This window comes from Hyposmocoma kahamanoa, unplaced genomic scaffold, assembly GCF_003589595.1.
Source record: "Hyposmocoma kahamanoa isolate Upper Pololo Valley unplaced genomic scaffold, ASM358959v1 78, whole genome shotgun sequence".
In the NCBI taxonomy this organism is placed as follows: domain Eukaryota; kingdom Metazoa; phylum Arthropoda; class Insecta; order Lepidoptera; family Cosmopterigidae; genus Hyposmocoma; species Hyposmocoma kahamanoa.
The window spans coordinates 21,909,729-21,933,877 of record NW_020653945.1 but is presented as its reverse complement, the minus strand read 5'-3'; the positions used below and the strand labels follow the sequence as shown (position 1 = coordinate 21,933,877).

Below are 24,149 nucleotides of genomic sequence, written 5' to 3'. Positions count from 1 at the left end.
AAAATTTCATACTCTTTCAGACAGATCGTCTACCCGAAATATTGTTATTAGCTCAAAAAATTTTTTTACGTAAATACAGTCATAAATAAAAAAAATTAAACTCTAACGATTATAGAATTTTATTTTTAACTCGTTTTGTGAACTTTGTGGTAATTTAGTAGACTAATTTTTTCTTTTATACTCATCTAAATATATCATCCATAAGTATAGCAACAAGTATCTACCATGATATTAAGCAATATTTTTTAAAAGTAAATCTCCAACACAGTCGTTCCGAGAAAAAACATTAAAAATATAGGAAATCACAAAGAGCACGTATAAACGATTACAAATGCAATCCACCACAATGACGCAAGATCGATGCGCTTTTTTATGCTTTTGGGCATTATTTCTTTAGGTTGCAAGTGTACTTTTTTACAATGCTGTCTTTTTTACCAGGATTCTTAGTCGTTTTCCGAATTTTGACTTTAGAACTTCTCTTTTAAGGTGACGTTACAAAAGTTTTAATTGTAAAGAAAAGTTTGTAAATTCGTAGTGTGATTTTTTGGTAATCCATTGTTGTATTTTTTTTTCTAAAAAAGGACAAGGTGATTAGGAATGTCTATTTTGTGCCAGTTTTGCGAGTATTTTGTATCATTTAATGGGTGTTCAGATCTGCAGTAAATGTCGTATTTGATTGATGAGAAAACACACCTGCTTTCAAATTTCAGGTAACGTTTCTCGGTAATTGAGAAGACTCACTCTCTGTTCATTTTTGACGATTTGTCTTATTTTTATATGGACCGAATGGTACGCAACGAGGCTGTATGGTATCGTAACCTTGATAGAACAACGGAAAAGTTATGAATCGAAATTTAAAATAATTATACTTTAATACAATGAATACCTCATATCCTATGGAAAGAGCTCTTCTAAGGAAGTACAAGCTTGCCTATTCTTGCTGCCGAGCCGAAATGTCAGCGTTATTGCGTTCCGGTTTTAAAAGGTGCTGGTGAAATAACAGGCACATGGGACTTGTCAAGTTAGGTCTCAAGGTGACGGGCGCAGTGGCAGTGCCCCTCAGATCTTAGCGATTCAACTGTTACGGACAGGCGTTTCGCTTTCCACCAGGGGCACGACCAGTTTCTCCCATCACTTGGTAACATTAAAAAAATCCTAATGTAGTCTTGAAGTTCATTATAAACACTGATTACTTAATTAGTGCAAAGTTTGTAAATTATGTGACAGTGCTGATATAGACTGTTTGCTTAACAACAAAAAACAGTTTTTTCTGAACTTCAAAGATCAGATTAAAAGAATTTCGTCAATGAAAGATGCAGTGTTCTCGATGTGAGTTGGCAAACATTAGAAAACAAACTCACTGTATTTTTTGCTATATTTTCTAACATTAGCTATTTATTTATTCATTTGCTTTAGACACGTATACATACATTTAAAATGTTACATGCACCCAGTAAGGGCATAGCAAATTATAATTCTTTTGAGTTAAAATTAAAAGAGAAAGAGTTACATAAGTGAAGTAAATTAGTATTAATATCTTTAGATTAATTAACTGTCTAATATCATTTTTGGTTTAGATATAATTTGTGGTATTTTAATCGCTTTTGGTGTGTGAGATAATTTGTTGTAGATTTTTAGTGTTCTGCAACGTGAGTACGTTTTATAGTTCTCAATGTAGAGCTAGCGAACGCGGAATACATTAACATTAAAATTATACGGTAGCGCGTCGGTAGAATTAGAAATTGCAGTTTCTTCTACGCGGTCTTTAAGGGTCTATATAACCTCAAATGGCTTTGGTTGGTTCCGCATAACAGTGGAAGTGTTGAAACAATCACTTTGGAAAAAATATATAGTAAAATCATTGACTTACAAATAAATGGACGACGGGTCTAATACAAAAACCACGAAAAAAATGTCCCAAGTCAACCTATTCGAAATTTAAATTGTAATGTCATCGCAGTATCGCGCTGTCAGTAGAACAAATGAAGACTAAAGCGGAGTGTCGCGCTCTGTATACGATTTTAGCGCCTTACAAGTGCGGACACTTTTTAGCGCGGACCCGACGTCTATATAATTGTAAGTCAATGAGTAAAATTGAAGATATACACTGATTAGTATATGGTGTGATAACACGATCCCTAAAAATTTTTTTGATAGAAAAAAAACAAACTTAGCTCGAAATATCACAAGAAGACAGCCGTATTCAATAGGTACTTTACATATACCTACTAATGATTTCTTTATAAATCAATTGAACTAAATAGAACACGTATAGCCTCCTAAGGCCTAACAAACTGCAATGGGATAAGCGCTAAACGTCCGATGTACATTAAAATGGAAGGATGTCTTTAGTTTTGTATGAAAACGCATTTTTCTAGATACAATAGGCTTATGGTCATATGGAATACATAGCGCTAAATTTGAATGCGGTATTTTCATTATAATATACACTGGGCGTTTATCTGCGCCCGTGGGCGTGGGTCTGAGTCACTTCACATAATTATGTACATTTTTATGTATATGAGGCTTTAGGAGGATATACGATATAAATTTGTCACGTGGTTTTGTGATGTCCTTACCGCTTGACCCAAGCATAATGAACCGTATTAGTACGGGAAAAATTTTAATTCGAGATAAGAAATTTTAACTCTTAACTGCTTCAACATTATAAACTTACGGTAGAGATCATTGACTTATAAATAAATGGACGACGGGTCTAACACAAAAACCACGAAAAAAATGTCCCAAGTCAACCTATTTAAACGTAATGACATATAAAGGAATATGAAAAAGCTAAAACGTTGAATTTAAATTGTAATGTCATCGCAGTACTGTCTAATTTTGCTTGCTTCGCTGTCAGTCGAACAAACGAAGACTAAAGCGTGAATGACGCTCTGTATACGATTTTAACGCCCTATAAGTTCGGACACTTTTTAGCGCGAACCCGACGTCCATATAATTGTAAGTCAATGGTAGAGATATTAATCCTCTAAATAATGTTGAAAGTTGAACTTTGAACTTTATTTACAACAGTTAAAGAACAAACAAAATAACAAACGCGACTTATAAATGTAAATAACATCTCAACGAGTCATCAGCAAGTAAACATGCGAGTACATAACAAAAGATTAGATCCGAATCTGTGATACCGATTCGGTTTGCCGTATGAATAAAACATGGCGGCCGGGGGTGGCTCCCAACCCTTTCCCTAAGTTTAATAAACGTTCACCCCTCCTGGTTTTTTGTGACAACTCACTAAGGGTTGAGGATTTCGCATGAGTATTGATTTTTTTCATGTTTATACTGTAGCTTGTAGTAGAGTAGACGGATTCATTTAAAATTTCTACAGCTATATATCGTATCTTTAATACAATAAAGACACGTATGATGAAACGTCAAAATGATACCTCTAATGGGACATGGCTATGCAAACAAGAACCAACCCACACCTCGAGTGAAATTGAGTTATGTATTTAGGTAGAACACCAGACGTGTCCTTTACCCGCTCACAAAAGATCCTGGCAATATACGAAGCCAAAACGGAGAAAATAAAAATCCTTCAGGGTACCAACCCTAAATACCTAAGTAACTTTTTAATAGCTAAAAAGAACCACATAACGTATTTTTTAAAATATGCTAAATGGATCCATGTCACATATACTGAAGTACTGTAGATCTTTAGCGTTTTCATTACAATAACTAGAACGTGGTTCTCGTCAACTAAATAAAAAGATACATAATGTTTTCTATTCATTGCTATATAATATAATAGTTTCCCTATATCATTCTCAATGCTACACATAACTCACGTTGTTTGTTTCAAATAACTTACCTATTTATTTCTTCACACTGTTTTTATAAAAATCTAATTATCTCGAAAGTGACATTTTGAAGATTGGTTCTAGTTTGCATAACTACGTCCAATGAACACTACGCGAATTTAATTTTTTCCACCAATTCTATTTTTAATTTGTTTTTTGTTTCTTTTTTTTTCACAAAATTCGTTTTTATCACCATTGACCCATTTATACGGCCCACTGCAGGGCGTTGGTCTCTTCCCAGACGATGGTTTAGGTCATAGTTCAATTGCTGTTGGGGACTTCATACATTTTTCGACGTATCAGTTTCATCACGGTGTTTTTCAAACCAACGTTTCGGACTTTTTTAGAGTCGATACTATCTTAGTTCGAATTTAACATTTTACCCGTACTAATACGGTTCATTTTGCTTAGATCAAGCGGCAGAGACACGGTCTTAATTTCAGAATTTATTTTTTTACAAATTAAACTAAAACCAAAATGTATATCGTATACTGTTCGTGTTATATTTAGTTCCCTATTGAATACCGCGGTTTTCTTGTAATATTTCGAGGTAAGATTGTGTTTTTTGTTTCTGTCGTGAAAATTTTTACGAATCGTGTTTTCACACCGTGTACCAATCAGTGTATATCCTCGATATATATATATATATATATATATATATATATATATATATATATATATATATATAATTTTAAAGTGATTGATTACGGGATCAACCAAAGCCATTTAAGGTTGTATCGAGTCTTAAGGTTCCATGGTCACAGATGAACCTATGAAAGTCCGAAAACAATAATTCCCAATTAATAATTTCCATTACACATCCACATGTTACATGACATCGTTTGTTTTTTAGTTACTGAACTTGACGATGGACTGTGGTGAGCCTAACTTTTTTTTCGATGAAAAAAAACATTGACACGTTCAACTACGCAATTTGTCGTACATTATTTAAGTAATATAAATCCGTAGGTATATTTATTATTGCTGACATTAAATTGACAACGGTAACTACTTTTGTTTATTAAAACTGATTTGTTATAGTTCAACTGTTTTTCTTTCATCTGCCATTTTCCTCGCTATAGTGAGGTGAAAAGTTGTGTGTTTCGCTCGGCAGCAAAGTTGTTTTGCGTCTCGTGTCTTCAAACCCTCGCTACGCTCAGGATTTAATACAAGCACTCGCGTCGAACAACAACTTTGCAGCTTTGCATAACAAATAACTATTCTCGCCAATGCACGTTTGTGATTATAATTACGAATTAAAATTACTGACATTGATACCGCCGCGGCAGTGGTACTATGCTAAGTCCACAAATCATCAGGCGCAAAGAAAAGAAAATGTAAAAACAATTATTTTCACACGGTTTCGAACTGGTTGCTTTTTGTGATGACTCACAATTGTCAATGGGGGAGCAATGATTATCCCTTCATAACCCTTTTGTGCTGCCCCTTTCGCCAAATCACCATTCATATAACATTATTATGTAACTCGAGCTGCTCTTGCTTCTGTGTAACTGTGGACATTGTATCTCGCCTCGCTAATGGTGGCCAGGTGATGAGGATGTCTCGAGTTCGATCTCGATGAGACTAATTTGGGAAATTAACTTTTGATTGATCTAGGTCTGGGTGTCACGGGCAGTGCCCTAAAGTAAACTTCATTGCTCTGGTAATGAGGCTATAGGGAATGCCCTAGCTTGGGACTGGGTAGGTAATTCTAGTGGCACCTTGTTATATTATCATTATCTTTTGATCTCTTGCAGAAATATTGAACATTTGTTTATTAATATAAACAAGTGCGCGAGTGCTGGTGAATGGAAAACGTCGTCGTCGTCGATGAACACGTCGTGCGCCTGATGTTAAGCTACACGCCTGTCTATAACAGTTGCAGTGCCACTCAGAGCTTTAAATTGCAAAGATCTGAGGGACACTGCCAGTACGCCCGACACCCTGAGATAAAAGTTGACAAGTCCCATGTGCCTGTAATTTCACCAGCACGCTTACCCTTCAAAACTGGAACACAGTAATGCTGACATTACTGCTTGGCGGCAGAAATAGGTAAGGTGGCAGTAGGTACTTCCTTGGATGATCTCTTTCACGAGGAGCTCTACTGCTACTTTATATAGAGTTCTCAAGATTTCGCGATTGTTACATATAGAAAATGAAAATATTTTTCCGAATTTAAATGGCGTATATGTCGAAAAAAGTTTGTTTCCAAATTACTGGTAGTCGAACCCGTGCACCGTGGTGTCCTCATCTAACACCCATATTGGGGTCATCGATGTCAGCACATTGTGACAAACACATAATCGATTTTATGCTTCTAAACAAAAGAAACAACCAAATAAGATAGTGTCTAACAAAGTCTATAATTCATTTATATGAAGGTACGCAGAATATAAATACGCGAATCGGGAAAAGAAAAAGGCATAACGATGACAGTTTTGGAAAGTAAACAAGCCCATCGTCGATGGAATATCGCAAGATTTATGATCCGAAATGACTCCAGATTCCCTTTTCATATATAACGAGTAGGAAAGTTTTCCTCCTTCTCATAATTTTAGATTCCCAAGGAGAATATTTTTTCGTTTCACACAGGGCTGCATTTGGAAAACAATAAAAATAATAAATCGTTTTACTTTCTCTTTTGATAATAGCCTATTAAATCTGACTAATAATACCAGGCGCTCACTACGAGGAAAAAGGAACCTAAGCACGCGCTGCGAGAGAAGAAAATAACGTTGTCCGCCGTGTGCAGCCGTGCGGAACCGAATTTTCATAAATGAAGTAAGAGAACTTGCGCCGACGTCGGCGCACTCAGCGGTATGCACTTATCGCATAACCTTGAGCGAGTGACGGAGCCCTGATGGTGGTAAGCGGAAGGTACGCTTGTCCATGACAGTTGCAGACCTTTATATTGCAAACTGCCACTGCGCCTGTCACTGTGTGACAAGTACCATATGTCTGTCATTTTACCTGCACTCTTACCCTTCAAAACCGAAAGGCAGTAATGCTCACATTATTTCTTGGCGGCAGATGTAGGTAAGGTGGCAATATTTTCCTGGACGAACTCTTTCACAAGGAAGTCTCAAAAGATAAGTTATGTTTTAAACTTTTCTTTCAGAGAGACATTCTGAGACACAATTTATTAATTGTCCAAATTCTATTAATGTTGGCGCCATTTCCTTAAACCAAAAATGTGGCAATAGCTAAAATAAATTAAACTCGCAGTTTCTCCGACTGAAAGCTGTCGAATTTGTTTGTTTTGACAATTTTGTTATTTGTGGACTCTAAGATATTATATATGAGTATACGATCATTGTGTGGACTCCATTTCAATTCTCAATTTCAGTTATACCTAAAATTACAACTGTATTTATACTCCGGAAAGTAAACGTTTTCAATGAAAAATAGTACATTATTGCAGAGGCCAGGAAGTAAGGGATTGCTGGACGAGTTAGAGTTACAAGGACGAGCGCAAGCGAGGCCTTGTATTAACACGAGTCAAGCAATCCCCGTTCCCGCGGAGGCACGTATCGAATTTTTCTCAAACAATGTGAGGAAATAATAAAAGACTAAAAAGAGGAAGATGTTTAATAGAAAAAGTAAAAAAATATATATATATTAAAGGTTTTTAGCAAATTGTCGTAACTTGACGTGTTACGAAAATTTGGTAAAAGAAAATGTTATTGTTTTTCCAGGCACATTAGTAGTAGTCTGATAATGTGTTTGAATGTGTATCTATTACTGTATTTTCGTTGTCGCTCTTCTTACTAGCACTCATTTTCGCGTCAAAATACAAAAAAGACGAAAAAACAAAAGAATACCAAAACACTTAGTTTAAGAGTTACCGCCATTTTTATTTTTTTAAGTAAGCGGTATAGGTAGGTTAATTCTCGCATCTATGAACACTGGGCTGTATGAGTTTTTTTTTTGCCTGTTTACATAGTTAAATATTAGTTAGGTAGATTTAAAAGTTTAGAGAAGTGGACAATAATGGCTTTTCATATTTATTTTGCAGGCCTTGGCCGGAAAAAAGTCGCATGGTCCTTAAAAGACAAACTTTCCGTGTTCGTTTTTTGAAAGTCGTGCAAACATTTCCGAGCATGTTTCAGAAAAACAATTTTTTCGGATCTAAATAGCGTGTATTTGTTATTTCAAACACCAATGTTTCAGGCCCTTTATTGGTCCTATGGTGAAGACGTACTGACATGGTAAAGTAATCAACCAGTTTTGACTAATATTAATGCAAACCACTCTATTTTTCACTACAGTTTCAAAAGTAATTAATTAAATACCTTATTTTTAAGAATTCGATATGAATCTATACTCTTCAAGGTTCTTAAAGTAATGAATTGTATCTAGATGTTTCGGGTCCATATCGGTTTCTCCTATAAAGTACCTAATAATACCCCACCTTTATCTCTCTCTAGTATCTATTTTATGTTTGTCTGACGTATTGTTACACTCATTTACCGCACATTTCGTCATTTTTAGCTAAAATTCTTGATCTGTTCGCGGTGCAAGTTGACCTTGAGCACTGAAGGCCCGCCCGCTCGTGTAGGCCCGTTGGGCGCGCTTCAATTTGCCTCACTTAGCGTGTGCGGACTAGGTTTCTATGCGTTATTATTCTAAGCATGTAGGTATAGTATTATATCGTTATTTATTATTTGATAAAATATAATGTTAATTATTGTTTGTCTATACAATTCAAATTTTGCTATTGGCAAACTACGTATACCGCTCTGATTAGTTTTCCTATATCTCAAATGTTGTCTGGAAGATATCGCTCTTAGCGATAAGGCCGCCTTTGCCCACATTAGTTTTAAGCTGTCTATGTACTGTTTTTGTTCCAGAATATGAGTAATAAAGTGTACATCTATCTATTTATCTAATACCCTAGGTATAATAATAAAACCACTGTGATGGGTCAAAAGTACTTTTATGAACGTCATAAAAATAATATGAACAACTAAAATAGTTATCGCTTGATTTAGTTTGTAACATATTTAAACTTTTCTCCTGAAAAGTTATCGTTTTACAGATATGGCCTTATTACACCAAGGATGCGATATGTCACATAGTCAACGTTACAGATAAAAAATCGCTGAATTTTCAGAAAATTCCGGGTCCAGGTACCGAGTCGTGGAAATTCTCCTATAATGTTTTTGTTATAGATCTTTGTACTGACATTTTCGGCATTCGTCGCCGCTAGTGACATCTAGTGAGAGATTTTTGAATAACCTCCTCACCGCAGCCGCAAAAAACAAAATTTTTCTGTGTTCGATCTTTGAATTCTTTGATGTTTGAAACCAGTTACGTAATTACACTATGGTATAAGGAAATACATCTGTAATGGTAGCTGTAAGAGTTTAGTATTCATAATTTGTTGCTTTACTATCGCATATGGTTAAACCTGTCATGATAGTTTAAGTGATTTTAAAAATAAATAAACATATAAATTCATAATGATAACAATGGTTAGTTGAGTTATTCTACAAAAAATCTCAATAAATACATTTTTTATTAAAATTACAGAGATGTTAAACAAAATGAGTAAAAATGAATAGCGGTAAAGATAAACTTATACATTTCGTATTTATTCAGCAGTCTTTTAAAAGACAAGTGTTCACGAAAATTTCGCGACTTCCTTATGCGGCGGCACCTTTGCTATATTAGCTGGCATATAAAAAAAAGTCGAATTAATTACTGTTTCCTACCCGAACCTCACTCCGTCCCTCTGAGGGTTAAAAAGGGACGGCCGGCGAGAACGGGACGTACATAAAATCCATACTTATAATATTTGCAACCTCCGCTTCTCTAGTGCTCCTCACACATATACTGACATATACAAAGACGCACACACACGAAAAGCGCGATTTACCACTCTTTGGAGAGTTTCGGACCGTACGCAGGGTGTTACAGAATTAATACTTATTTACTGAGGCGGCTCGTCCTAAGGAGCGCTGGTGCAGTGAACTCCCGCTCCTATACAACCCACCAAAATAAATTTATTAATTATGCTTTCATATTACAATAGTAGCTGCAGTATTTTTTTTTATTAATGAACGACAAACATACAATTAGATTTTATCTTTCTCTTTAATGTAGTATAGCATACCGACCCTTGAGTGGAGTGCTTCGCGATGCGCTCCTATGAACCGACATTGTTTACAAAGAGAAATTTCTAACAAAAGATTAGTATGAGGCATCGACATCATAACCTAGATTAGGTTACGATGTCGATGATATGGGGAAATTTTACAAGATTTGAGCGGCGCTCCCCACAAATAAGCGAACCGTATTTTTTTCGCGCGCATTTTGTTGTGTTGTAAAAATTTTTATTATTCAATCGTTGTTAAGAAGCGTAGTGTTTAGTGGTATTGTTTAAAATGGAACACTATAATGTGAGTTTAATTTTTTATTTAAAATATGGATAGGTAAGTGAATTCTAACTGAAATCTCTCACGAGCCGCCTCCGCTTTTTACATGAAGAATGTAAATATCAATGAAAGCTGCTAGATACTTGAATGTCTCAACGATCTACAAAGGATCTTGGTGTCTTATGCTGAGTGATGCTATTCGGTTTTTTTTTATAATATCAAGTGACGGGACGAACGAGTCGTGTATGCCTGATGGTAAATTACACGCCTGTCCATAACAGTTGCAGTGCCACTCAGAGCTTTAAATCGCAAAAATTTGAGGTGCCCCGTCACCGTGAGACATAAGTTGACAAGTCTCGTGTGCCTGTAATTTCACTAGCAACCTTACTCTTCGGTCGTAAGGTGACAGCACTTCCCTGGACGTACACTTTCCCAATGAGCTCTACTGCTGCTAATATAATAAATAAGAAAAATATACTAATAAATAAATTTAGTCGGATCTCTACGGCGTGATGTCCAAGATGTTGACTTGTTAAGTAGTTTATATATTATTATTACAAATAGTGGACATTACTAGATCAACTGTTGAAGACTCTATTTCTGAATTCTAAAATTTTTTATAATTTTGAAGTTAAAAAAAAACTTAAATTTATTTTATATATTGACGGCCTCTGTGGTCGAGTGGCTTGCACACAGGTTTTCATGGTGTCGCCATCTCTGTGGTCCCGGGTTCGTTCTCCGGCCGGGTGAGTGTGGAAATTAACTTTTCGATATTGTCTCGGGTCTAGGTGTTTGTGGTATAGTCGTTATTTCTGATTTAAATAACGCAAGTGCTTTAGCTACTAACTTTGGGATCAGAGCAACGTGTGTTGTCTAATTTATTTATTTACGTGACATCTAATTTATTTATTTATTTATTTAACTGCCTCCGTGGCCCAACGGTTACCATGCTCGACTGCCACGCAAGAGGTCCCGTGTTCTATTCCCATACCGGAAGAAATATTTGCATATCCTACATTCATTTCTCTCGTGAGTTTGGGTGTAATTTATAGTTGTCTATGTGTGTGTCCATCTCACCCGCGATACAGGGTTTTCCTAATACAGGGCTATGAGTGTGTGCGCGTTAAAAAAATAGTAAATAGAATGCTCCACACTGGTACATTTTCCTTCTTAAATTAAAATATATTAAAAGCTAGATAGTATATTTATTTTGTTTATGACTGCATAAAGTTCTGACAGAAGTTACGTGGTATTTTCGCTAAGAATTCTGAAGTACTATCAGTGAAGTAGATGCCATACCACTTTGAGGTTTCTTTTTGCGTGCAAGCAACGGTGAAGGTCACGCGCAGTATGCGTGTTTTTGTTAACCAATTTCGCTTATAGGATAGATTTTTGTTTGAGTGGTTAAATTGGAAGTAATTCGCTTTTCAAAGTCTATGAATGCTTGTAAAGTTTAATAAATAAAATATTGCGTTTAATTATTCACTACAAATATAACATTTAATAAAACATTTTTAGAATGTAAGCGTGAAAAATGCAATAATTTAAATTATAATCAAATAAAAGCAACTCTACAATAAATGGATTTCATGCGTAACTCTAGTTAACTCTTCGTATTCAAGAACCATTGCCTCAGCGCTGCCCGCCACCATACCCAGAATGCAACCAAAGCAGTTAGCAAATTAATTCATTTACAATTTTGTAATATCAATAGACTTGCTATTGCTTCATGCGTACCTTCCTTTAGAATAATTTTATTTTTTAAAACGATGGAGACTCCGATCTGCTTGCTAGGTTCACCGAACTTTTCGTCTCACGTCAGGTATCATGTAGTCGAAATGACTACACGATATCTGACGTGAGATTAATTAATTAATTCATGAATTTTATTCTCTTTATTCTTATTCTGTTCCCTTTGGTACTGATAGTAGAATATAAGTTTGTAAGTTTACTAATAAAATTGACTGTAAATTGTGTATTATGATTTCATTTATTTTTTATTTTATTTATTAAAGTCTCTTTACGGCCGCCCGAACATTTTTTCACTGCTACAAACTTTTTTGATTACACAAAATTTTCTAGTAAAATGTAGTTTTTATACTACACACAATCTAATCCAACAAAAAACACCGCATATAGAGGTCATGCTAGCGGAACGTCCTGTATATTTCGACATACGCACACCAGCCCCTTGGGCGCTGGACGTCGTCGCGGCGGCGGCGTTAGAAAAAATGTGGATGCCATAAAAAATCACCGTCCATTCGCTGCCACAATTTTTACCCGTTTTTTCCCCTCTGAGGGTCCGTTGCCGTGGCAACGCCCTCCACCCCCCGCGCTAAAAGCTGCATCAATATTTTTATGGGCGACGCTAAGGATTCCTTTTTGCAAGACGTCGGATAGGGCTTGATAATGTACCGACACGTCTTTGCGATCTTTCTGATCTATTTTGTTGCGGTGTTCTCTGGTACGTTGCGAATAGAATCGAAATTACATTTTGCAAGAGAGTATTTAATTAAATTATTGTATAATTGAAATAGTGTGAGGTTGTGATGTTGTGTGTCATTTAACTGTTTCCATATTTTCGTGAAAGATTACGTGAGTCACCTTTTTATATCTAAATTCAGCAAAATTCTGTTACGAAGTGTTTACTCTTTTAAGTAATAACATTTTTTCATTACAGGTCGCGCACTAGAGCCAAAAATCAAAATTATCAGATAAGGTGCAAGCGTCAGTGTGATTGGAAATATTGTCTGGTTTAAATATTTTGTTTGGTTTATTATTTTGTAAATTAAATGTTATTAAGAATAAATTTCTACGGCAATAATGGCAGGCTATTCCATGTTTGCCGAGCGTGGTTGCCGCCATGCTCGATAGCGAGGAGTCCTGGGAGGCGGCGGTGGCCTCCTTTTGCGCAGAGGTTTTGCGCAGATGTCGCAAAAGGAGGCCGCGGAGCAGGTGCGCGAGGACGCGGCAGACGCGCACCCGCTCCGGCGCAGACGTACGGGGAGAAGGCGAAGGCAGTTCGCTGCTCGCCTGATCCCCTAGTGAGACCAGCGGGCTCTGGACAGGGACTCCGGAGCCTGCATTGCACGGCCTCACTCGTCTGGGGGGCGGGTCGGAGGACAACCGACTCGCCCCTCCGTTGGCGCGGGAGCCCTGGCGTAAGCTAGGGCGGCCGGGCGGCGTCGTGGTAATTGTTCACTGATCCCACGGCGCCGACTCAACCGGCGAGAGGGAAACCCGGGGGGGTTTTAGTGGGGTAGTCCCTCCAGTTTGGAGGGAGAGTCCCCATATAACTCCTGAGTCTCCCTGGGCTCAGGGGTATCCATAAAGATTTCCCCCCGAAAAAAAAAAGGCTATTCCATGTTAGGAAATGAAACTATTTTTCCGGATTTAAATCGCGTATTTGGTCACGGTTAACTGTCAACTTTGACCATAGACCTGTAAAGGGCCCGAAACGTTGGTTTGTTTGAAAAAACAAATATACGCGATTTAAATCCGGAAAAATAGTTTCATTTCCTATGTGAAACAATTGCGAATACATAAGAACGTGATATCCCATGTTAATCGTGACAGTGGTGCTATTGAATTGGATTGTGTTTACAAAAACAAATGAGTCAATAAACCCAGGCTGAAAATCACAGTGTTGCTGTTCTGATATGTTCTGTTTTCTTTTGTTGTGTGTGATAAGTAAATAGTTTAAGGGTCGTATTCTAGAACTCTACTCAATGCTCAAGTCAGGACTTGAGTATGATTCAAAGCACTACAAATCATACTCAAGTCCTTGCCATTAGGGTCGTATTTCCAGTGCTTGAAATCATACTTAAGTCTGCTCAAATCCTGAATTGAGTACAGTTCTGGAATACGACCCTAAATCATCTTTAAGGTACTTTACTTGTCCGCACTCTTTGACACCTCTTCCATACTAACTAAATGTCTGTTTTATACCCATGGCAAAGAACAAATAAGTAATGAGAACGGACACGCTCCGCCCCTCCCTAACTTTACATACCGCACCGCGCCCCGCACATTGACGGTCACATTGACGAGAACAAGGTTGTGGGCCTGCCGTTTTCGCTCGAAGACGGCTTTGATATTTAAATAAAGCTTTCATTTTTTCATTACGAAATTTGTACGTCAATATATAACATAATTTTATGTTACTATTTATAATGGTCGTGAATTGTGCTGTGTACGGCTGCTTATAATCATCTAAAAGGGATAAAGAGAGGGATTCTTTCGTTTTTTGAAAGATGAAATGAAGTAAGTAAAAAAACTTATGTTTCAGACTCATTCAGTTATTGTTTTCTTTAGAGCAGAGTAATATATAATAAAGATTTATTATATCAATATAATAAGACGTCATAACTTCGTGAGCTAGAGAAAAGTACTCGAATTTTGAATTTGTATTGCCGATGAAATATTACGTAGTGAATATACATAATTATTAACTAGGTAATGATAAACTTGGACATGCAATTTCAAATACTTTGGTTACCTTATTTAAAAGTACCTGTCCAAAATATAACATTTTAAGTGCTTTTAAAATATTTTTAAAATAAATCTTCACTATTATTCCAGTTAGTGAATTAATGAAAAATACAATATTATTATATCGATATATAAATACGTAATGGACATGTGTAATTATTAGGATTGTATAATAGAATTATAGATAACAGATTGCCGCTCTGACCACGTAACGTAATAAATAGTACAAGCAAGTAATGGGTAACCCTGCCAATTCATGCACACATTTGCGCGTGTGCAGATAGCGCCTTGCTGTATATAGTAGTAGTAAGTAAATAATTTTCGACAGTTGTATGGAGTGTCCGAGGTGTACCTATGGGGTCTCGCAAGCACGCTTTAGCATCAAACGTGCTGACGCAACCCTCACATAAAACTCGCGTATAGTGTGGACGCGGCGTTGAAGCGTAAACACTAGTGGGTTTGAACCTTTAATGCAGGCTTTGTACTTCTTTGTGGAGTACTTAAGGCTTCATGTTAACATGTGGTGCATGATGGAGATATCTTTTATATTGGATGGCAGGCCAGACAAGCAAGGTTTATTTTGAAGTGATTCTTTAGGGTGCGCACAGATCTGGCGGATGCGCCGCAAATGCGTCTGTTTGCGTAAGACTCGCGACCTGCACACGAGCATTACATTGTGCGATCTGTTCGCGTGCCGCTCGCGCGCCGCTCGCGCGCCGCTCGCGCGCCGCTCGCGCGCCATAAATATGAACATGTATTTAATTGTACTCGTGCAGCACGTGTGCAGCGCGCGCGCAGCACATATACAGCGCATTTTTGTATGCACCCTTACGAAAATATGTAATTTCCATTCTACAGGTAAATTTTGATGCATTCGATCTATTGACAGACACATGCAATACACAAAAGAAAAAGCAAATATAAATTAAACAGTATCAAATCTACGACTCAGTCAGACGCCGATAACTCTGTGGCTAGTGATAACGTCCCAAAATAGAAGCAACGGTATACTAAAACGGATATAGCTACTTTGTTTATATTTGTATTTATTTGTCCAGCTTTCTGATCAAAGGAATGTGAAGTGCCATAAACTTCTTTATTTTATTGATCTCGTAACTCTACCGTCTAGTATAGAGTCAAGAACACGTCAAGCTTGACATTTTAATGTTTAAAATCAACTCTATGGCGCTAGCTATAAGAATGGTACAAAGTCCAAAGTGACTGTAATAAACCATAATATACAACAAAAAGTTATTTATAATTCTTCCACCTCTTATGAAAAACAAAATGTGATTGTAGTAAGTTTTTAAAATATAAACGTAAATTATTTCTTAATTCTACCTCCTGAAGAGCTCCCTGTGAAAGAGTTCCTCCAGGGAAGTACTGCCAGACTTTTTACTTTACTTTAGTTGCTTCCATAGTATAATGTCCTACGGTAATCTCATGTGGGGTAAAGCTGTGGATATTCAAACCATATTTGTGTTGCAAAAATGAGCGATTCGATCTGTGTACCCTCTGGGCTCTCGGGTTTCTCTCAGAGAAAACTTTAAGGAGACTGGTATCATGACTGTGGCATCACAGTACATTTATTCAAACGTTATATATGCCCGTAAAAATGTACATAATTTCAATAAGAAAGAAGATATCCATAATATTAACTAGAGCTAAGTCCAAGCTCATGGTACCACGATTTCGTTTAACCAACGGCTCTTATGTGGGGAACTGTATACGTTTTTACAATAAGATTCCGGAGCATATATTAGATTATTATATCCTAAGTTTAAAAACTACATTAAAAATATTTTGATTGAAAAGTCCTATTACAAAATTGAAGACTACGTGTTAGATAAAGACGACATGGCTCCAGAATCCACACAAATTTGATTCAAAGTGTATTCCATAGCATTTAAGTTTATTTGAAAAGAGCAATCCCTGGAGTTTCTTGCTCGTTCTTCTCAGGGAGGTCAGCGTAGTGAACGAGCAGTAGCTTAAACAGTAGCTTAAATGTGACGTTTTCAAGTGTAAATTTATTTTACCTATGGAATAAATGATACTTTGATTTTGACAGCCGCCTTTTCTGATGCCAAGCTGTAATGTGAGCATTACTGCGTTCCAGATTTGAAGGATAAGGGTGCTGGAGAAATTACTAGCACTGTGACTTGTCAACTTATGTCTCAGGGTGACGGGCGCAGTGGCAGTGCCTATAAGATCTTTGCGATGTTAAAGCTCTGAATGACACTGCAACTGTTATGCATAGGCGTGTCGCTTACCACCAGATGCACGACTTGTTTGTCCCGTCACTTGGTGTTATAAAAAAAATCCTAGTTGTCAGTTCTCCGTTGAATTATATTGTTTCAGAACAGAAGAAAAAAAAATTCATTCAAATTTATACTTATTTTTTTAATATAATAGGACCTTATAGAGTTATTATGTTTTCGTGGCGTTTGTTACACATTTGTCAGCTGTGAGGTTGAAGTTAAAGAAAACAAATACACGCGATTTTAGATTCGTAAAAATTGATTCATTTACAATAACAGGATCTTTTCTATACGTTTTGAAGAACCAGAACAATACTAAATATAATGAATTCCTTATATTAAACAAATATATCTCCATGTCTACCATATTACACGAAACAACCAGGAACAGTAGCATTTAGAGATAATTAGAAATGAAATCACACGTCAAAAGTGCTTTATCACAAAGTCATAGAATAATTTGAACTACGTGAAAAATTATAATTATATCAATGACCGAATGGTGGTCATGAAATGTATATAGAAATGTAAGACGTCCTGCAGCTGACAGGTGGACGACATTTTGAAAGTTGCGGGCAGTAGTTGGGTGAGTGAGACTAGCACAGGATCGTGGCGAGTAGCAACTATAGAAGGCCTATACCCAGAAGTAGGTAAAGTCGGGTCGTGGATGATGAAATAATTATTTATATGTGAAATGTAATAACTTTCCTATCTATCAATCTAATCTACAAAAATGTATTTGTGTAATTAACAATACACCTCATCTCCGCGGAAGACAGTGGAGAAGAGGTGTGTGTATCAAGAAAGATTTAAAAAATTTTACTTTGTTTTATTTACACCAAAACACCTTGATAATGACAGTTTACCCTTACAGCTAAATTTATATTCATACTCGCGCTTACATTTTCATTATGTAATAGGTTATTTTACACTTTATTTATGATATTATTTAAATGAATAAATTTTTCTCAAAATCGTGTCATTTTTTGTAAACAAATTACTTCCAAATTTAGTGTATTCTCCATTCTTATTTCTCGTTTATTCTTACTGAAAATTAGCGACTTAAGGAATTTTAGCATGTGCATAATCAAAGCTCTTTGAAGACAAAAATGTATTGAACTTTGACAAACTTCTGTGTTGTATAGAACGAGGTAGATGGTTTATTTTTATACTTAAGTCTGATATACATAACGTATCTAATGTATTTAGTAGGTAATTCTTAAAAAAATAAATTAGTAGGTAATTAAAAAAGGTTTCATCTAATAGTTTGAATTAAATTTAAAGAATGAATAAAATATTAATTTAAACAAAAGTATTTAATCTGTACCGGTCTCATATTAGTGAATAAGGTGTTTATCAGTGTACACATACCTATAATTAAACTATGAAATGCCTTACGTGTCGCGCAGTTCAATTAAATTGTCTTTTGGCATTTTAGTCGACAATACCAAAACTTGAATTTAAACTATACCTACCGAATTAACTGCCAGCCAGCAACCAAACAGTTCTAATGCTATCCAAACATGAACAATATGATATTCTCCAACGAAGTTGCCAAACAAGTAACTTAATATTTGGAAATCAATTATCCATAAGAACGTATTTGGACGGAAAACAACTGTATTAGGAAAATGATATACGTCCGCCATATTTGTGATTGCGTTGCGAAAATCTACCTAGTCTTTAGTTTTGCAGAGGTTTTAGTACATATCTACAACATAATAACTATGTAGTACACGTTAACTTGTAGGGAAGTTACATGAGTACAAGTTAGTGCAAAGGATGAAGTATATCTACTGTACCGAGTCTATAATAACCATTGGAACAGTGTGGTTATTTGTACATACGCCTAATGCTGCCATGCATGCCTTTTTCCCTTAAAAACCTACTACAAATTGGAGAACAAATTCTTTAGGTAAGCCGACGAGTGTTTTGTTATTTGAAGCGTTCTCCAAGGTTACCTACCGGTTTCATTGGTGTCATTTATCTAAAAGTACAAGCCGTGAGGTGTTGTATGTATCCACAAAAATTGAACTACCCACGCCCCTTTTTATAAAAAAAACCTACACCTAACCCCAATACACCAAAACAAGCCACGATAAAAAACCCCCTAACTTTTTTACCATTAATAAAAGCTTTCTGATTGGCTGCCGTCGCCCAATAAAAAAGATAAAGACGCGTGCTTGGAGCACGCGCTGCGCCATTCAAATTCAAATAAGGAACGCACGCGTTCGTATGTAACATACGGGAGCGGCTGCAACTTATTATTATCATGTCACCAATATAGAAAGACCTACCCTGTCTGTTAAGGTTAAGAAAAAATAAAGATAGGGAACGGTTCAGGAGAGGTCGGACAGAACTGGTAGAGCCCGCGTAAAAATACACGGAAAAAATATAAAATAAACGGTGGGGAAGTATGTTAAAAATAGCAACGTTCCCTTCCTCATAGGGGAGTCGGATTGATATATTGCCGGAGTTACGCGGGATTTTAATAATACGCCGTGTGTTGGTTCACTGAGGCCGTAAGATTTGTCAATACGGCGTTTTGTGGCCGCTCTATTTAGGGCGCGTGTCGCATAAGATCGGATTTCTAGTGTTTACCTCTACTTCTCGTGTTACTGGGACTTCCGGTACATATCTTCAACGTGCTTTAGAGCTTGCAAAACTGGGTACCTAATACGGACTAATAGAGAAGTTGGCTATCTGCCTAGTTGAGATTTTCTATAGCAATAGATACACACAATATGAAGTTGGTAGCGATAACGCAAAACAACCTACAGAATGCTCTACTTGTAAACAAAATCTATGATATGTACATTGTCGATTTGTTTTTGAAAAAATAAACTATATACAACAACTTAAATAAGCATTATTTTCGTCCTTGGGTGTATATATAATATGTATACAAAAAGACAAAAATAAGGATCGATTTAATTATCATTACTCACAGGCGTAAGCCGGGTTAAAACTGTCAATTTATTACTACGGGACCCGTATCCAATTTAAAACAACGTCACCACCATTTGTGAGGGGGAGTTCAATATGGAATACATTGTTTTCGAACATAAGGGGAGTTGTGGACAGAAAAAACAATTTAAAAATAAAATAGAGTAATTATAAAAGGGAGCAGCGCGTGGCATTCCTATTTTGAATTTTGGAATCAGCTGCCGTTTGAAAACGCCCGCGAGTAAAACAAAAAGTATGTGAGCTACGCGTCTATGTAGACGACGGGTAATTGAAAAAGTTTCTATCAGAAAAAAATTGAAAGTGGCATATGTTGCCTATCTCACCTGTCAATTACATCAAATTTGTACAAATACAAAGTTGTATTAAGATATGTTTATGTCGACAAATATAATTTTAATTATGGAGTGAATTTTGATTTTATAAGCCGATTGCATTTCGATGATTTTCTAAAATAGCGGTTTATTACAAAATAACCTAATTCATCATGAAGTTTAAAAACAACTGAAAATTATCTAAAATGCAAACCGACGAATCGTATTTAGACTATTTCACATATATGATGACAAGTGATTATTTTAAACAATATAAATCTAGGTGTCTTTTTCGCAATAAAACATAACTTATTCTGCGTGTAGCTGTGCAATAAGGCAAAACATGGATTATTTTGGTATAGGCCACTATTCTTGTCATGTCAATCGAATACATAATCTAAAATTTTATTCATTCTAGGTGAATAATTATCGTGGTAGGTTTATAATAAAAATCCGAAAACCGCAATTAAGTGCGTAGGCGCCGCCTCTATTACGAAACAGGGGGCGGGACTTCGCAACACGTGCGGTTCATTACAAAAGGGATTTTTTATGATTTTGATGTTTAAAAAAATATATGATTTATTATTTGGCTCATATGTTTTAAATCGGTGAACATTATGGAGCTAGAAAATAGACATAAAATTTGAAAATTTTGCTTATTGTACCTACTTACTAGTTTATGGTATTCTGTAGGTGCAAGGTAAAGGACCGTAAGTCCACATTACTTTAGAATGCTAAAAACCCCGCAATGGTAAAAGTCCTATCGTCGCTTGAATTTTATTTACATATTTTATTTGACCTTAAAACTGATTTCAAATGCCTTATTCTCTTTAAAACGCTCTGTGGTCAAAATTACTATTTGGCAGTTAAGGTTCTTTATCTCTCTCCTACAATAAGTGTCTTTCATACCTTGTCATAATGACATATAATAAATAATTTGGAAGGAAACTAACCAATCACACCTATTTGTTGCGTTTCTTGACGATGAAATTATTATCATATTTTCTTTATGATACAAGTCGTGCGTCTAGTGAGCTTTAAATCGCAAAGATCTGAGGGGCACTGCCACTGCGTCTGTCATCCTGAGACATAAATTGAAAAATCCCATGTGCCGGAACGAAGTAAAGACCACATTACTGTTTGCCGGCAGATATAGGTAAGGTGGCAGTACTTCCTTGGACGAACTTGTTCACAAGAAGTTCTACTGCTACTTTATTAAATTAACTTAAATATAACATGAATAAAAAAGCCGTGGTAGCCTAATGCTTGGACCGACTGCCTCTCAAACAGAAGGTGGTGTGTTCGAATCCGGGCTCGCACCTCTGAGTTTCTCGGAATTTGAAACTTTTCGGTGAAGGAATACACCGTGATGAAACTTGCCCCGTTGAAGAAGGTTCACAACCCGCGCAAAACGTGTGAAGTCCCCACCCCCCATTGGGCCAGCGGGCTATGGCTTAAACCCTCGTTACAAGCTCCCTTCAGACGGGTCCTATAAAAGGATTGATGATGATGATAACGTAAATAAAATAGATAATAATTACTGAATTAAATTATACTGCGTTAATTTTCGTTATTATTATTGTGCTGTTCTTTAGATTATTTAAAAATTATATTGATGCCCTTCATCTAGTATCTGAATTTTTGTTCCCAAACATTAGAAATATCAGCACCAATCTAAATGATTTTTATATTGTATATAAGACAGGCATTGTAAAGCATGCGGGTGCAACGTTAATTAAATTATTTTACTTATCTATTGGTTCAAACTTGTGGTCAGACTATTTTATACTATTAACAAAAGATTGGTGAATACGATAAGAAATTAATATGATTTAGTTGTGGGGTGGGTGAAATTGTAGATTTTAGAGATTGTATCATTCGTACGACAAAATATTTGCAAATAGTTATAAGAGTACGTGTCAAAATCAAAACGAAAATCAAAATTACTTACACTGAGAAACAATGTGATTTAAATGAACAAGATATTTTTGTTTTACTGCATAAGTTACGTGAATTCGAATTGTGGACCTCGCATAGAGAACCAACTGGACTATCATCGTGCCGCTAATATCACGTTACTGTTTGTTTCAACTTCATTTTTAAATTGAGAATTATCAAAATGTTTTTTTATCTCAATATTGTCGGCGATCTTCAGCAGAAACACAAAACAGGGTGACTTAAAAATTTATTGTTTTCTGCAACAATCAATTTTAATCTGTCCAAGCAGATAGTAATTTGCGACCATGAAGTGTAAAAAGGCACATCTCACATTATCTCTGTTTCATCTCGCCACCTTGCAGCTCCGAGAACTGTATTAATTTTGTGAGACAAACTATGTAGTGACTGTTTGACCATTTTGACCACACGGTGTGGAAGAGACCACCTTAGAGTGATTTACAGTTTAAAATTAATTATTAGAAACTTTGATCAGCCGCCAAGCCATAAGCGAGTCTTCTGAACGAGATAAGACTTTTTGGTGGAGCAGCCAGTGCCGCACTTCCCAACTATAGGTAGAACATGGCCTTGCTTAAGCCGTTTGACCGCAGTTGATGGATCCAGAAGTTTCGCGATGAGTGGGTTCGGGTGGCAGGATAGACGTTCTTTGTGCTTAGTCTTATGACGGTCGACCCCAGCAGCTACCGATAACATGTTTAGATGATCATGGATCTCTTCATTACAAGTGAGCCAAGGGGCATTGACTATTGTCCTCAGGATACAATTCTGCACTCGTTGGAGACAAAGTATCTCTTGCTAGTCACATCTCACACCTGAATACCGTATGTCCAATTGGGTTGTAAGACTGAGGTGTAGATTAAAAGTTTGTTGTCTACTGATAATACTGAATTTAGTCTCATGCAACATTTGAGATTGACTTCATCTCTTTTTCGTTTTATGTGATGCTTTTGCTGTATAAATTTTAAAATGATAACTGAAATGTAATGTAATTCTATCTCTTTGGTTTTTTGGTTTGTAGCTTTTTTGTTTGGCTTTCCTTTGCGTTTGTTGTGATGGATTGTTAACAAATTTTATTTACTCGTAACACAAGTACTGCATGCAACCATTACATAATTAGGTCTTAAAATCTCGTACCTATGCCACTCTGGGAAGCCTCGTGACCTAAACACGGTTAACGGCTTCGAGAATCTCTATTATGGAAAGATTGCATAAACTACTATTTTAAATTATAGTCCAATCTATCAAATTATAAATTTTGATAACGTTTTTGGGACACCTTCTTTTTTATTCCATTCTTTTGGCCAAAGCACGCGTGCACAATCAATATTTGATCATTTGTAATCTACACTTTCTCAGATATGGTCGCAGTTTAAAATAACAAAACGCAGCTTCAGCTGTTGGCCATTAAGCCAAAAGGGGGACATTTGGGACACATCTTTTTACAATAGCCCCCAAAATGACCAGAAAAAATCAGCTCTTTTTACACACAAAAGACTCGTGATGCGAGGGTGGATGGTCAATATACCCTAAGTGAAAAAACTGCGTTTTTAAAATAATGCGTAAATTCGCCGGAAAGATTTATGTTCCAGTAGTCATTGTGGAATGTTATGGAGTGTCCGGTTGCAGACGAGTGTAAAAAACATCCTTTCATACTTGTGCCAATTTTAAAGCGCCGTTCCTGGTCGAAGTTTTTGAGACCACCGACAGTTTTTAATAATTTTTCAAAACCAATGTGTTGGGAAGTTATTTGTGTATCACAAGACGTCGTAAGCGTTCGTTTATTGTTTGTAGAAACTTTAAATAACCATACTTGATATAATAATTGTTGCTGAAAGGTAATGATGGTTTTGTTTGTCTGCGGTTTTGTATCATGGTCATCATCATCAACTTTAAATTTTTTTGCCTAAGGTTTTATGAACCTTGTTTTTATTATATAAACTGTCGAGACGATTAAGTCGTAGGCCTGGT

General features: G+C 36.3%; 1 protein-coding gene across 1 annotated transcript in view; it reads left to right on the top strand.

The window, feature by feature from the left end:
- LOC113232741 overlaps window positions 1-6,601 on the top strand; it is a 46,508-nt gene extending 39,907 nt beyond the window's left edge. The window contains exon 2 of the mRNA XM_026467518.1: window positions 6,500-6,601. Coding sequence (XP_026323303.1) covers window positions 6,500-6,601 — 102 coding nt within the window. The remainder of the gene's footprint in view (window positions 1-6,499) is intronic.
- Window positions 6,602-24,149: the final 17,548 nt, after the last annotated feature.